This window comes from Aplidium turbinatum, chromosome 2, assembly GCF_918807975.1.
Source record: "Aplidium turbinatum chromosome 2, kaAplTurb1.1, whole genome shotgun sequence".
NCBI classification, from domain to species: Eukaryota; Metazoa; Chordata; class Ascidiacea; order Aplousobranchia; family Polyclinidae; genus Aplidium; species Aplidium turbinatum.
Genome location: NC_137473.1, coordinates 47454704 through 47469694, shown reverse-complemented (window position 1 = coordinate 47469694; position 14991 = coordinate 47454704). Strand labels below are relative to the sequence as shown.

At 36.2% G+C, this 14991-nt stretch overlaps 2 protein-coding genes across 2 annotated transcripts; both read left to right on the top strand.

Annotated features, from left to right (window-relative positions):
• The first annotated feature begins 292 nt into the window (after positions 1-292).
• LOC145764348 (5'-nucleotidase domain-containing protein 3-like) lies at positions 293-2773 on the top strand. The gene is made up of 2 exons (XM_082575965.1): positions 293-1585; positions 2420-2773. The coding sequence occupies exons 1-2, from the start codon at positions 293-295 to the stop codon at positions 2771-2773; spliced, it is 1647 nt and encodes a 548-aa protein (XP_082432091.1).
• Positions 2774-3971: 1198 nt separating this feature from the next.
• Positions 3972-13114, top strand: LOC145764618 (NAD-dependent protein deacetylase sirtuin-2-like). Its single transcript, XM_082576255.1, has 11 exons — positions 3972-6714; positions 6925-7059; positions 7191-7232; positions 7870-7976; positions 8064-8120; positions 8462-8530; positions 9177-9300; positions 9593-9652; positions 9853-9985; positions 10392-10514; positions 11141-13114. The coding sequence occupies exons 1-11, from the start codon at positions 6648-6650 to the stop codon at positions 11325-11327; spliced, it is 1104 nt and encodes a 367-aa protein (XP_082432381.1). The 5' UTR covers positions 3972-6647; the 3' UTR covers positions 11328-13114.
• The last annotated feature ends 1877 nt before the right edge of the window (positions 13115-14991 follow it).

Genomic DNA, 14991 nt, shown 5'->3' with positions numbered 1-14991 from the left:
CCACTTTATAAGGCTGCTCAGTACTGAAATGGAATACAGACTTTAAAAATATATATAACGGTACATTGTATAAGTTACTATTCATATAGAGTTGCTACTGTATATAGCAGTGGTACCTGAGCTACCCGTACCATATATTTAAAAAAAACTTTAGTTGTTATGAAACAACAAAAACTAAACTACCGTACATATTATTACCAATCTGGTTTATTGTCTGTTGAATTTAAGGCTATTGAATTTAAAAAGTCGTGTTATCTTCAGTTTTTTGTCTTTATTTATTTTTGATATGAAAATGATAAATCGAGCAATTGGATCACTTTTAAAAAGAAGATTGTGGAAGCATTTTTGGAGGTTAACAGTGCAAGGTGATGGACAAAAAGTTTGTTTTAGTGATGTTCCTTATTGCAGCAATGCAGAGTTTATGAACAATCGATACAAAGAACTGAAAAAGTTGATTCATGAAGACCATGAAGCTATGGTTAATGTAGATACCAGAGCAATTTTTGCCGTCAATCAAATTAATCTTGGTGAAGTCAATATATATGGATTTGATTATGATTACACATTGGCACAGTATTCTGACATCATGCAAGACTTTATTTATCGAGAAGCTACAAACATTCTTGTCAAAAAGTTTCATTTTCCAGAGGACTTGACAACCCTTCAATATTTACCACACTTTTGCGTTCGAGGTCTCCATTATGATATTCCTCGTAGTCTTTTGATGAAAATTGACATTTGTAATGTTGTGCAAGTCGGTACAGTACACAGAGGCTTAAAAGCATTGCCAGATGAAGAAGTTGAGCATCTTTTTAACGGTTCACGCCATATACCTAAAACCATAATCGATCAATCTTATTCTGGTGGTGAATCGTTGAGGCAGTTGATGGATATTTTTTCTATGCCAGAAATGATGTTACTTGCCAATGTAGTACAATATTTTGATGAACGCAGTATACCATACGATCCTAGAATTTTGTTTGAAAGTGTACAGCTAGCAGTAAGGCAGGTGCACATTACTGGCTTGCTTTATAAAGAAGTTTCTTCCAACCTTGATAAGTATTTAGTCAAAAATAGTCTTCGTTCTTTGGTCAGTTTCTTGACTGCTGGTGGCAAAAAACTGTTTTTGATCACTAATAGTGGCTTTCATTTTGTCAACTGTGGCATGTGCCATATGATCGGTGAGGACTGGCAAGATGCATTTGATGTGGTGATAGTGCAAGCAAAGAAACCATACTTCTTTAAAACTGATAATAGACCTTTCAAAACAGTTCTGCTGAAAGACAAAGCAACAGAGGACACACAGATTTCTTGGAATCGAGTTGACGAATTTAAGAAAGGTCAAGTGTATGCAGAAGGTTGCATGGAAGAATTAATGAAGTTATCAAAGTGGGAAGGAAAAGATGTATTATACTTTGGAGATCAAATTTATGCAGACTTGTCTGATTTAACTTATGCACATGGTTGGAGAACAGGTGCAGTCATTCCTGAGCTTGAATATGAAATTGAAGTAATGAATACAGACGTTTTTGGACGCTCGGTTATTTGGCTTCAGACATTAGAACGTCTTTTGGAAAGAATACAGGTAAGTTAGTTTGAAGTCTTTTGGAGTTTGTTTTGTATTTTGGTTTGTTTTTGTTGAAACAATGTACCTTGCTTTCATTCCCCTTTGGTCTTCTCTTAATTGCTTTTTTGTTAATCAGCGCTTCTCATTTTGTTTTACCATATATTTTAGTTGCACACCTTTTTAAAGGTATAGTTTCATTCTTGCAATTTTAAATACAAGTAGAAAACTTTTGTATGACTCTTGTTGAATGAGTTAAAAACACAACTGTGTTCGTAGCCTACTCAATAGCAATTTATGGACCAAAAGATTTCACTTCTATAAACCCCATAAGCAATATTACAACACTTTCTTTTTGCACAAACTATCAATTACATAATGCATATGTTTTTTGTAAAAGCAAACATTTCACTCAAATTCATAATGATGATGTCCAAACAGCACTTGAAATTGAGTAATCGTTGGTTCGTTGCATCGCTAATTTACTTTTACCATGTATTTTGCTTTCTGATTTGACATGTTGAATCACTGATCATCCTTGTCCCAAATATCCATTTATAGAACTGTTGATCATTGCAAGCTTATGAGAAAAAAGCTAGTTGTTGAAATTAGACTGTATGGTGCATTATATTGTAAAAAGTTTATAATATTTTTAATTAATTGAAATTCATTATGTAATAAGAATTGGTAATGTTAGTAAATTTGGAAAAAATGAAACCTGTTTTTATTTTATAAAGATTTAGGTTTTCAACAACATAGTTAATAAGTGATACAGTACAATGCACATCATTGTTTTTATTTAGAACTAACAAAGGTTTCTTTGCATTATTTTAAATGCATTTGTTTTCATTGTAGATCTATAAAGATGCTGAGAGCAAGCAGTTGTTGAATGACTGGTTACAGGAAAGGCAAGATTTGAAGACGACAGTGAAGGAAATATTCAATCCTCATTTTGGTTCCATTTTTCGCTCCAACTTATCCGCTTCATTTTTTGCCGGTCGCTTGTGCAGGATTGCGGACATTTATACATCTTCTGTTAACAATTTAATGCATTACTATCCAAATCATTTTTTCTTTCCAACTCGTGGGACATTGCCACATGAACACATAGTGAGCTTAGCATATCAGCATGATGGCTATGACTATGCAATAGAAAAGGCTTTGAAAGAGCGAAAAGTTGAAGAGTCAAACAAGAAAGAGAAAAAATAATATATACAAAATTTTAGAAAAATGCATTTTTTTACTTTGATGATGATCTAATATTGGGTACTTCATAAGAATTTTCAACGTATTGCTTTTAAATAGTATAAATTGTTATTGAACCATGTTTTGTCAAACATCTTGTTTTTGTTGTTTTACAAAAGCCATGTTAATAGGACTAAATAGTATATTGTGAAAAAACACAATGCCCATACTACCAGTAGCAACTGTTATTCGTAGAGTTTCTTGGATTTTACCTACCGTATATGCAATTATGCATGCTCCATTTTCAACTAGTGCTATTTTAAAAATTTGGTTAAAGTGATGCATTATATATATACTTAGGTATTGATAGGTTTGTATGTAAGTTGTGTTAATAAAAATTGAAGGGTTGCCACCCACAACTTTTACGAAAAATTTTTTTTTTCTTGAGCAAGTGAAATAAATGTCTAAGCAATTCATAAATATGGGATGTGATACTGTAATGGAGTTTTCTTGTACCGTAGTTCCAAAACTCAATTGTGATTTAAGAAAATCCTTCAATAACTTGTTTTTGAAGTAGATATTGACGCAACAGATATGGCAACAACACTAGATATTATCAACAGGTACAATGGGCTGCGGTGAATATTCAGACATCAAATTGTCCACATCGAAAAAATTCTAATTCCTTGTATGATGGTCGGTACCATCAGCGTTTGACTCAAATCGCCAATGTTTTCTCGTGTATCGTTCTCAACTTGTGTTTTTCAGTATTTGTATTGCTCTGAGATTTCTGTGCAAACTTATCTAACTTGTGGGATCATCAAAAAACATCAACTTTGATGTATCATGCCTTGCCTAAACCCACCATTTGTCATACACAACAAGCAAAATATTTATTGACTTGAATACAATACACCATAGCTTTCTCCTGCATATTTGCTGAATGCTGACCCCTTTGCCACACTCAAATGCACGTAGAAATTTACATACTTTGATATTCTTGCATTAGCTACTTTTTTAATTTCGGGGTTTGTTTCTGTTATATGGGTGTGTTTCCAATAGCGAACATTGAGAAGTCAGGGTTAAAAACAATTCTTCTTTGGAGCTATATGCGCTACCACGTGTAACTGAATAATAAGAAAAGTCACTGATGGTACGATGTCAACTTGTCATTTTAAGTGAAATCACTGTTGTTAGTAAGATGCAAGAAGGGTATCTTTTCATTTCTTGTAACCTGTTCTGGCACGTGTTTTCATGTTTTTTATGTGCAATTTGTGCATGTTAAATTTATGTTTTGCATGTTTCTCATATTCTATTGAAATGAGAGAATATACAATTATACATCTTCATCAACGCATCATCATCATCGGCCCTACATAAATAAGGGGTCGGCTACCATGTTTTTCCACAACGATCGATCGTATATTGTTCTTATTAGTCCACATTACTGTTTTTTTTTAAATTTCCAGATGAACGTTCCCGGTGCCTCTAACGTGAAAGTCGTCCCATCATTACTGAATGTTTAATTCCACGCTTGTGATAAACATACTCAATGAATGTCAATTGCCTTTTCATATTAGTTCTTACCCGAGACACCAGGTTTACACCTAGAGCGTCTCCACACTTCATCAACTACAACTTGAATAAATCATTTGCAATAGGCGAAACTTCTTTGGGTGGCTTTTCTGTAACTGTTGAGGTGTGCTTTCCGGATTGTTTGTGACATTTTATATTTTCTTCCAATTGTATTTTAACAACGTTTTTTGTTTTCGCGTATTGCCTGATTAATTGCTCGTCTTTCAGGCTTGAATGGAAAATTTTAACCTCCTGGAAACCTTCAGCCTCTCTGACATGAGTTTCTATCAAATCTTTGTCGTCCTTTTCTTTATCTGTGATGTCACTCTTACCAATAAGATCTCTTGGCCCCAAAAGCAGAATCTTGTAACAATTCAAGACACCTCTACAAAAAGAAGTACGTAACGAAGGAGAGGAAAATACAAGTAGATTTATCAAAAAATAGGTAGTTTTTCGAAAAGCAGAAGTTGTTTTTAAAACGAAATGGACGGAATGAAAATGAACTATGGGTTTGAAAAATAATATGCGGTGTTTCTTCCAAATTTTCTGACCCCTTGGACAATTTTTAGACCCCAACATCACCCTGTGTCGAGAGTGCTTTCCATTTATTCTACTTTGTATAGCTTATGAAGATTTTTTTTCAAGTCCAAACTCTAGTAAACAATCATACTAGCACAAAATATAACACTCAGCAATGAAATTTCATGAAATACTTTTTCTTGAGCATTGCGCTGAATGGCACCGCGATTATCATAACCACGAGTTCTCAATGTTCCCGCATGGGAACACCATAAAACAATGTAAACACACCCTACTTCCATATTTTTGAACTAACATGAAAATGCATGTCCATTTCTCAATGGGGTATCAATTAAGCTTACAACTAGATCGTGATTTTCACTTTCAGTTTATCATAAAACAAGCGTGAGACGAACCCCGAAAATCGGATTTGGGCTGAATTTGACTGTTACACACGGTGAAATAAGCAACTCAGGTCAGATCAAATACAATTATGTTTTAGTTCCGACGTTATTCTTTTAAAATGTACCAAAAGATATTCAAATATATTTTCGTTAGCCTACTTGCCAAAAAACTCTGTCGAAAAAATGTTCTAACAACACTTTGCTTCATTTTTACCACTTATTATGGTGTATTTGAACACCGAAACAATCTATTTTTCATTTACTGTACTTTGTTAAAACAATCCAAAGTACAGTAGAACTCGGTTAATCCGGATTCGATTTGACCGGCGATTCCATCCGGATTAGGCGAAGCTCCGGATTAACCGATGACGGTTCTATCAATCCTGACTCATTTGTACTTCCAGTTTCATCCGGATTAGGCAAAGATCCGGATTAACCGAATCCGGATTAACCGAGTTCCAAAGTACTTTCCAAATTGCCACAAGCATTTAATTAAGTAAACTGTATGTTAAAAATCAGCGATGCAGCAATTACTGCCTTCGACCACATCATTTCTTTCAAAACGTCAACTGATGGTTATTGCATTGTTCTCATAACAAGCATCACTGTGATCACAAGAGGATTAGCATAATACACTTTTGAAAACTACACTGTATACTGTATAATCCATACGCTTAAGAGTTTAATCTCTCGAAGTTGAAATTTTGTGTTCCCAAAATTAGTTTCGATGTTGCTTTAATAGTTTCTGGTTTGTAGCCCAGCTCCATGCGCGTTTTGCGCGTTATTTCTGTTTAAGTTTTTAACCTTTCCTTTGAGCAAAAGCGTGTTTTTAGTTTAAATTACCGTTTCATGTAAAATTCAGTTTTACTTTTAACTCGGTGTGTTTTGTATGAAATTGTGTTCGATCTAGCATGGGTTCCTGTGTTTACTTTATTAACATTTTCTTAGCCAGTAAGTCAATGTCATTGTTAAGTTGATGCAACGTCTGCATACAATTTGCTGGTTGAGTAACCTTGTTACCTCGTTTCTGCACGTGATCATGCTATACTTTCAATTTATTTCGTTTCAAAATCGGAAATATTTTGGCGCAAGGTGGCTTCCTTGCGGAAATTGTGTTTTTCTAACTCGCAAGTCAGTAACTGCAAGTTTTTAAAATCTTTTATTTGCATATATTAGGTGTGTGGCGGGTGATATTATCATTGTACGGCTGTACGCACTACGCAAGATATATTAATGTCTAAGACAGTCTTGTCAGCTTTATCTCCTGAGTGTTGTATTGTCTAATTGTGCTTTGCTGAAGGTTTTTCCAACGACGCTAGTTAAGGATTTTCGTATACACGTGTCATTCCCTAATTTGTTGATAATCACCAATGGTTACTTCCTAATTGCTTAAGGAAGACATGTCTGATGCTGAGTCACCAGCTGCAGATGGATCCAATGATGACGCAACACAATCATCAAACTCAAGTATGTTGTTCGGCTCCAGTTGCTGGCTTAGAGCAGTAGCTTATTTCATGACACGAATAACGTTTAATGTATTCTTTTTTTGGTTGCTGTTATGCAATTGCAAATTTCATTTAACTGATACCACATGATTGTGACATATGACGAGTTATAATTATTTTGTTTGCCAAGTACTTTCTTTTTGACAGACTGTGTTTGTTTTTTTTTATTCAGTGGACTATTTAAGGCAGCTTTTCGCTCGACTGGGCGGTTCAAGTGGTCAAGAAGAAGAAGACGAAGAAAAACCAGAGCAGTTACTTGGCGAAGTTTCCTTTCAAGGCATTGCTGACTACATTCTGTCAGATAAATGTAAGCAAACACTTTCAGTAAAACAATTTTATCTGGTCTTTTCATTGTTGGTAATGTTATCGCTGTATTGCTTTGTTATTGCGTTACGCTAGGATGCGAAAAAACAAACCAAAAAGAAAACTTTTGTTTAGGTAGAAACATCTTGGTCATGTGTGGAGCAGGAATCTCAACGTGTAAGAACGTTTTATACACTACATACAATTTTGTCTGGAATTTTTGATTTTGCATATTCAGCTGTCTCCAGTAGCATGGTTATTTACTTTGCCTTATACTAAATACGCTAACATTGTCTGATGTAACTTTTTAAAGAATTTAATCTTAATTGGTTGGAAAATTGTCCGAAATTCAGGTTATCACTTTACTTACAACATCTTGTGATAGTTTTTTTTACGTCAGAAGAACGTACAATGTTTACAAACTCGATATCTGCCGTAGTTTAAGAAAGACTTCAGACAGAAGAATCGTCTTCTAACAGGTGCCAAACTAAAAACGATGCTTGTGGAAACAACTTGGTTTAACGTCTCACAAAATCAATTATTTTCATTTTCTCTTACTCCATGGATTGGATATAGACATGTACTGAGCGCTGATGAATTTATTTGTATGTTGAAAAAATAATTATTTAATGCAGTAGTCCCCGCTTATTAAGCACACTTTGGAACCGGACAATTTTGGGCTTATTAAGCGAGGGACGATTCTCTGCTACTCATATAGATTCAGTAATTCCGGACCGGACTAAATTGTGCTTCATAAGCGGGCTATGTGCATGAATACCGTAATTTCAGCTTTATCAGCAACTATTTTCTGCAGCTGCAGGAATTCCCGATTTCAGATCCCCAGGTACAGGCTTGTACGACAATCTACAAAAGTACGATCTTCCGAGCCCTCAATCAATATTCGAAATAGAGTTTTTCAAGGTACAGCCCGAGTAAATGCTCCTCATCGTGGTACATGTTAAACTTGTATCACAATGGTGTCTTTTATCTGTACCTATTTTTCTGCAGAAAAACCCACAACCCTTCTATACCTTGGCAAAGGAATTGTACCCAGGAAAGTTCAAGGTTAGTTTGTTAATTATTGTTAGATAGTTGACATCAAAATCGCACTTAGTGTACAGTAATTTTTACTGTTATTCGGTTTACCGGTCAATGATAGAAGATTGAATGAAAGGAATCATTTTCTATCTGTAAAAATAACAACCAAATCAGTCTTAAGTTATCTTTTTCCTGAAATAGTTTGAATGATTTTTTTTTATATATCAAGCTCAAGAATATTTAACGCCTTGCTGAAAGTGAAAAAGATATGGTATCTGAGAAGAGAAAACTGCTTTCATGATATGATGATTTATATGATCAGTTTGGTAGCAATTCAATAAACTTTTTCATTGAGAATTTGTATGCAGCCAACATGGAGTCATTATTTTATCAAAGTGTTGGAGGAAAAGGGCTTACTCTCCAGAGTTTACACCCAAGTATGTTGTTAGTGTTTATGTAATTTCCTGTTAATCAATTGTGCGTAGAAATACAAGCTATGGTGTCAGTATTAGAAATACATATAAACGCAGGGTTATTTGCTACGGAAGCAATTTGCTAATATGACTAATTGACTATTTGTTATGTTCATGTGTTGTGTTAATTACCGTAGTAGGCTGTTACAGTTTAACGCAACAGTTGCGTTTGTAGAAATAAATTGTTAAAAGATTAACACGTGTTTCATGAAACCTTGACTTCGACATCAAATAGCGAAAAATTACGTATCTGGCTTCAGTCAGGGTTTTTAAAAAAATTTACACTAGCTCGGGTGTCTTGCAAAAAAACAACAACTATTAAAATGACCCTACAAAATGGTAACGGCAACACGTCACAAATGACATTTTTTAGCAGTCTCTCAATCTCATTAGCATGTGGCGTGAGATCGTAGTTTAGATGTAGCTTCCCAGACAGCAAATCAGTCTTTTTTTACATTGATTCAATGTTTGCAGACGTCGAATCAATGTAAAATGACAGATTTTGTAAAAATAAAAGATTTTTGTAAAAGTCTCAATCGAGATATCAATCATCTCAATCGAGATAAGTAGCGACTGGACACCAAAGTAATGTGGAGTTGCACATTTCTAGAACATTGATACACTTGAGAGAGTGGCCAGGATATCAGGCGACAAGATGGTGGAAGCTCACGGGACCTTCTATCTCGCACACTGTGTCAACTGCAAAGCTGAGTATTCCCAAGATTGGGTCAAAGGTAATGCATTGCTTTTGTTATATCTTGTATGGTTGGACTATCTGGCTACTTTTTTCCTATATCTTGTGTTGAAGTTACTTTCTTACAGTAGTAACAATTCCATCAATATTTTTCCCACTTTTTGATCTGTGTATTTGTAGTTCACGCACACTTAGTGAATCTGAGTCTGGAGTTTAAAATCCTGTCTGAAGCATGCATTTTTTATTGGAATTAAAACAATTGCCAACCATCCTAGCACTGGTAGGCATGGTTGACTCAACAACAACCCTGAACCTGTGACTTGTTTTTTCAGAAAAGATTTTCCAAGATGAGATACCCCACTGTACCGAATGTGATGCTCTCGTTAAACCAGGTGAGGAAAAAAAACGTTATGTCAATTTATCTCCACAGCCCGAGGTCAAAGGTCAAGAAATAAATGTCTACAATATGGCGACAACTGTCAATTGTTGGGTTTACGGATTTTTAAGCGTTCAGGTGCTTTACAGTCATATCGACTTTTGTTTGAACCATTCATGTTGGTTTATGCCCTGTTCAAATTGACAAGTTTTGCAGATATTGTCTTTTTTGGAGAGCCACTGCCCAAAAGATTCTTCCAGTTGCGAAGTGGAGACTTCGAAACCTGTGATCTTCTTATTGTAATGGGGACTTCATTGAAAGTGCAACCTTTTGCATCACTAGTAGGATCGTAAGTATGTTACCTGGTTAGCATAATGAGGGGCACAAAGACATGATGATGTGCTGTATATTTTGAGACTCAACGGTGTATAACTATCACCGAATTGAAAAGACCAGGTAATTCTGAGTTTTTCATGCAAATCGGTTCATGTCTAAATTTATGTTGTTAATGAAATGTGAGTCCTTGATCTTCACTTTCAAATAATTATTCAAACTTGGTTAGTCAAGTTTGAGGAAAAATGTATTTTGGTTTAAAATCGATGTTGCTGCTAACATGCATGTGGCGAGCTTTCCAATAAGGAACGTTTCACCTACTAGCTGTTCTCCCGGGCATAAACATAAACGCAACCACCCGCCAACACCATTGTACGGCACAGTCATCGCGTAAGTAAGTTTTGATAATCTTTTTTATACAGAGTTAAAGACGCGACACCCAGGCTTTTAATTAACCGAGAAAAATGCGGAGAGGCGGACCCAATGATGATGTTGATGGGAATGGGATCGAAGGGAATGGACTTTGATTCCGAAACTGCATACAGGTTTCTTCTCTCAAACTAAGTTGCTTAAAATAGATTGCATCAGCCCACTGTTTGGACTGCCTGTTTAGACCCCTCCGATTTCGGCTTTTTGAAAGTATGTATGTCCAGTTTTAATCCGGTGATGTCCCCGTTACCGAAAGAGGCCGGATCTACCTCCACGTACCGCAATCGCCTTCACACCCCACCTTTACATCGATCTGTCTGACGGGTCCTCTCTTCTCTTGTCAAGCCGGCCTTGCTGCTTTCCTTCTCAACTTGTCTTTTTCATGTTTTTTTTCGTTTATATCAGTAGCTTCATATTTGACGTAAAATTTTACACTTAATCTGATGGTCCACACTTGAAAGTGAAGCAGGAGCCATCGTTTCAACAAATTCAAGCTCCAGTGCTTCGAGAAAGTGAAATATCCCTTCTCTATAACGTAAAAAAGTAAACAGTAAAATAGTAAGCTATTAAATTCACGTAGGTGAGTCCGATATTTGATCCAAGCATCAGGGGATAAGAAGATAAGATTTTCATTGTATTAAGCCGTCGGCACTGACACCTGTACGGAGTCGCTAATATAAACTCAACAGGCAGAGACGAAAGTTACTCAAACGTATAATGTGAGTTTTTGTCATGCTTTCAGGGATGTCGCTTGGTTGGGTAACTGTGATGATGGATGTAGAGCGCTTTGTACCCTTTTGGGTTGGAAAGAAGAGCTGGAATCATTAGTAGAAAAAGAACATTCGCGCATTGATGAGGAGCAAAAAGAAGAGAAAAGAAAATCTCCTAAGAAAGATGCGAAAAGTGATAAAACATCCGACAGCCCATGATATTTCAACTAAAATGCCTTTTGAAATTTATTGTGTGGCCCCCCAATTAACTCTCGATCGTATATTGCTGATTTTTTATTTTATTTTAACAAGTCTCATACCGTCAACGGTTACAAACAACAACCAATAATTAAGTAGATAGGCCTGGTTGAGATTTTTTGATTTCCACACACGTAGGACTTCAGCTTAGCGCCTGAATTATTGTCTAATGATCTAAATGAATTTATTTCCATGTGATTATAATCAACGTCATTCGAAACATGCTTCGTTTGCTGTAAAGTTGCCTCATGCAACGCCACTGGATTTATCGCGTTTGCAATTATTCAGAGATGTACGTATACGCCGCAAATTCTGCGCCGTAGACTTGCGGCGTAGACTTTTTGTTTACGCTTACGGCCACATATTTTTTGGATAGTTGTCGCTTGAGGCTACGCCGTAAAGTTTTCGCGGTTTTTTAGCGCATAGCGTCAACGCATACTTTTTAATGTCTTTTTTTCGCTACAACACGCCAATACCTTTCAGCGCTGCAGTTGAAAGAATGTTTTCAATGGGCGAAGACATATTGAAACCAAAACGCAGAAAAATGTCGGTAGGCACTTTAACATGCAGATATCCAATCCACCACGAACCAATCAGATGTTACGTCGTCTGTCCAATTATGACCATTCCAGCATTCAGCCAGAGATTTGATCATCACTTTGAACTTTGTTCGGTAATTACAGAAGAAAAAAGAGCTATAGCAGTGGTGAGAATCAAACCCACGTCAATGAAATGACTAGTCTACCACCGCCCTAACCCTCTGCGCCAAGCCAACCGATGGCAAAGCGATGACTTAATTTAGCTAGAATTCGCGTTTTTCCTTTGTTCTTTCTAAACACAACCTTGATGACGTCATGAACAGCGTAGCTTCTGATTGGTTCGTGCTGGATTGGATATCTGCATGTTAAAGTGCCTACCAAAAATGTCAGATGAACACTTTCAGATGCTTGTGTTTCTTCGTGGAAATTCAAAATAAAACTTGTTTGTTTCGAATGGTTTATACCGTGTGAATGTTTGGCACCTAGCAAACAAAATGAGTTTACGCTAGTGTATGCGTTGACGCTGACGCCGCCAACTTTTTTTACAAGTTACGTTGACGCATACGGCGTATGGTTTTTCGAACGTTTGCCTTTACGCTGACGGCGTCAATATTTTTTGTATGCGCGTACATCACTGCAATTAGGTATGAATTTTTAACAACTGTGGTATGTTTTCTCGTTTTCATTGGTTGTTCATATGGAATAGACACTGGAGTATATGCTGTTATTCAAGAAAATAATGCACTGAGAGAGGGTTGTGAAGTTATGTTATTTTTATTGATCGAGATATATCTTAGCTTATTTACATAAACTTATTCAAGTTATGATTCTACTTGTGCCATGCCTGTTGTTAATTGCGTTGACAGGAGGGTCCAGGGGTAATGTTGGACCCGAGTCTGAGATAATGTTGGGGGTCCGGTATCTTATCAAGGGGGCCGTAAACATGACGAAACCACCGCTTATTTTTGGGTACAGTGGGTTTTTCTTAAAAATCTTGATTTGAGACCCTAGAATCTTATTAGTCCTGGGCCCGAAATATCCTGTCAACGGCCCTGCCTGTTGTAGGCCCAAACCTTCATGTCAGGTTATTTGTATTTTCTCATTGCCAACCGTTGGTCGGACTTACGGTTTTGTATCTTCATGAAGTTGTGTGATTCAGCCTAGACCAAGAACTCTGTTATTTCAATAAAAACTTGTAAAGTAACCTGATTTTAGAGTTTTTGTGTTTTTCTTTTTTTAGTCTAATCAAATTCTATGGCAGCCTACTTTGTGGAAGGATCGTTTAAATCACATAAAGGAATAACATATTTCAATTACGAAAGTTTTATTGCTCTGTTTAGCCTGTAAGCACTGGACTCAGTAAAGCGAGGTGAAATCGGATTTTTTTTACTCTAAAATAAAAGTATAAGATTTGGTGTAGGCCTAACTGCATTTTGCTGCTTGTAAAATGTGACTTAGTCGAATACAAGCGTCGGATGACAAGTTCAAACATCAAATAGCTCTCGTAAGTTTTTCAGCTTTACGAAGAACTTATTATTATTCGTATGCAGACCAGTTTATTTTTAACCATCATAACAAAAACAATGCATGCCAAAAAGGTAGAAACGACAAAACCGAAATTTTGGTGACACCAAAACAGGATAATTAAGCTGACTTAACTTAAAATTTGGCACGGTTGCAACGCTTATGAACAGATTAAGTTTAGATAATAAAAAGAGTAATTGAAATTTATGAGTTAAAAGGAAAACGAAAACCAAAAAATTGCTATGTTTGGCCTCCGTGAGTTATCAATAGGGATTTTAGATCACGTCATGTCCCTAGTTCAGTGCTATTCAACCGGGTATACTGTATACCCAAGTGTATACCAGATCAAAACTAGGGTATACGAAGAGTATACACCTTAGATCTGTGATAGTGGAAGTCACAACAGAGACAGCAATTGGCATATTTGTGTAAACTTTTAACCGGCTAGCCATTAAATCAACTTCAATTTTGACGTTTTTTTGCACTTTTGCATGCGTAGTTTCTTGTGCCCAGTTCAAGACTACTATAATCACAATTAGTTAATTGTTAGTTTTTTTTTTACTTTCTGTGCACAATTAAACATTGCTATTTGTGAGGTATACGAAGTTATTAAAAATAGAAAAAGGTGTAGGCTACCACGGACAAAAAGGTTAAAGAGCACTGCCCTAGTTATCAAGAGTGCTGATGATTGTGAGGGAAACACTGTTGATCCGTTTATCTCGTCATAATGAAGAGCTTAAACGAACTGTTTTCTGACAAGAAGTCAAGTTATTTCTGGAATCTCGGATATCATAATCCGTATTTTTTTTACATTGAACATTAATCGTTACAAAGACGGACGAACGCTATTTTTTTACCTGAGTTACGGGTCAGTAATCAAGGTTGCGTAATAGTCTTGTACCCTCAGCACAGGTGTCCATCCGCTATGGCGCGCTACCGTTGCAATAGGCGTATTCGCTACCAGTCGATAAAGGGAAACGCGCTACTCGGACCAAAAGTAGAGCACTACTTTTGACTTAAACTGGCACTGGAAGACTTTATTCAAGTAGGCCTATCTTGTAAAGCCAAAATGACCTTGAAAACCAATCATATTATCACCTTTCAGTACCACAACGTTTACTGCCATTTCAACGTCGTTATAGAAAACAAATTTAAAGGTAAAATTTTATTCTTATGAAGCAGTGTTTCAATCAAAAATGTAATTCGTTTTTTTTCCACTTAAATTGAAACACAGCAGGGAGCGGAAGTAGGCTACGACTGAAACAAATGTATACCCTATCTCCGCTATCGCTACATTTGGAAAAAAGTAGTGTCGTTACTGCAGCCGCTTGGCCTATTCTAACGAAAATGTAGCGGTGCTACTGCTCACCTTTGACCTTCAATCACTCAAAAGGTGTTTCACTGTTTAAAACGAGGTTTTGTTTTGACACAAAAATTCTCTTTTGTTTCGTTATGGCCTGAAAACAAATCGTCTGACTTATTTTGGAGCATTACTTTCTGAATAAGGGGCTATCCTATATTAGTGTGTAATGTTCCATTCTTTATATAGCCCAACATTTTGT